This window comes from Mus pahari, chromosome 21, assembly GCF_900095145.1.
Source record: "Mus pahari chromosome 21, PAHARI_EIJ_v1.1, whole genome shotgun sequence".
Taxonomy (NCBI): Eukaryota; Metazoa; Chordata; class Mammalia; order Rodentia; family Muridae; genus Mus; species Mus pahari.
In genome coordinates this window covers 21,048,952-21,050,131 of record NC_034610.1, presented here as the reverse complement: position 1 = coordinate 21,050,131, position 1,180 = coordinate 21,048,952, and the positions used below count along the sequence as shown (strand labels likewise).

The 1,180-nt window shown below is 52.5% G+C and overlaps 1 protein-coding gene across 1 annotated transcript in view; it reads left to right on the top strand.

Annotated features, from left to right (window-relative positions):
- The first annotated feature begins 469 nt into the window (after positions 1-469).
- Positions 470-1,180, top strand: part of Nme4 (NME/NM23 nucleoside diphosphate kinase 4) — a 4,070-nt gene continuing 3,359 nt past the window's right edge. Inside the window, exon 1 of the mRNA XM_021221445.1 lies at positions 470-604. Coding sequence (XP_021077104.1) covers positions 517-604 — 88 coding nt within the window. The 5' untranslated portion in view covers positions 470-516. The remainder of the gene's footprint in view (positions 605-1,180) is intronic.

Sequence of the window (1,180 nt, the reverse complement as noted above, 5' to 3'; positions counted from 1 at the left end):
CAAAAATCAATCAATCAATCAATCAATCAATCGATAGATAGATAGATAGCTTGAAAATTAAGGATGTAGTAACAGAACTGACAAATAGTCCAACTGTCAAACTTAGACAGTTGGTATTTGCGGCGATGGCCACTCCGCCCCCAAAAGTAGATTTAACAATATTTGACTGTGCGGTATGAAAACAAGTGTATAATCTAAAATCTGAATGAGCAGCTGCAAAATGTACACATACACGCGCGCGCACGCTCCCACGCGTGTATACACACACACACACACATTTCTTTTTTTTTTCCCCTGCAGTACTGGGGTTGGTGGAGCCCAAGGCTCTGAGCATGACAGCCAAGCGCTCTGTCACTGAGCTGCACCCTGATTTTAAAGATCAGTATTTGAAGGCTACCAGCTCCAGGAGACAAGAATGTGGGGCCCCAGTGGGCCCCTTAGGGTGGAGGCGGGGCGGGGCGGGGCACCGCCCACTACCCTCTCTGCGCTGCGTGCAGTGCAGCGCCAGCCCGCACCATGGGCTGCCAGTTCCGGCGCGTCGCCGCGCTGCGGGCGCTCTTGTGCGGGCCACGCTTTCAGTGCCTGCTGGTGCGCCCCAATTCCGGTGAGTCCTGTGCCCGTGGGGAACTAGGCGGATGGCGGCTGCGCGGCCTTTGTTTGCGCACGTGCGGCAGCCAAAGGCTTGGTCCTGTCCCGGAGGAGTGCAAGTCCAAGCCTCAGCAGCCCGAGACAGCTTTTAGCAGTAGAAAGCCAAAGCCGAGGCGGGGAGACTACCAGACGCGTGACTCGTAAAGCTATGGGGTCACGTTCCCTCCGCGGAGCAGTTGTTGCCTGGGTATTGAAACTTGAGCCAAAGCAGGCCTAAGACAACCCGGCCATTTCCTGGGGTTCTCGGCCCTTGCTATCCATTCCTGGGGTGCTTTCTGAATCATCTTTTCACCAATCTTGGAAATTGAATAGCCTCACCAAGGCACAGACCAGCAGGCATCAGACTTCTGGGACTATCCTGGGTCTCTTGTCACTTGGGGAACTTGCAAGTTAGGGAGACACCTCCCCCTCTTTTTTTTTTTCTTTTTCTTTTTCTTTCTTTTTTTTTTTTTTTTTTTTTTTGAGACAGGGTTTCTCTGTATAGCCCTGGCTGTCCTGGAACTCACTTTGTAGACCAGGCTGGCCTCGAACT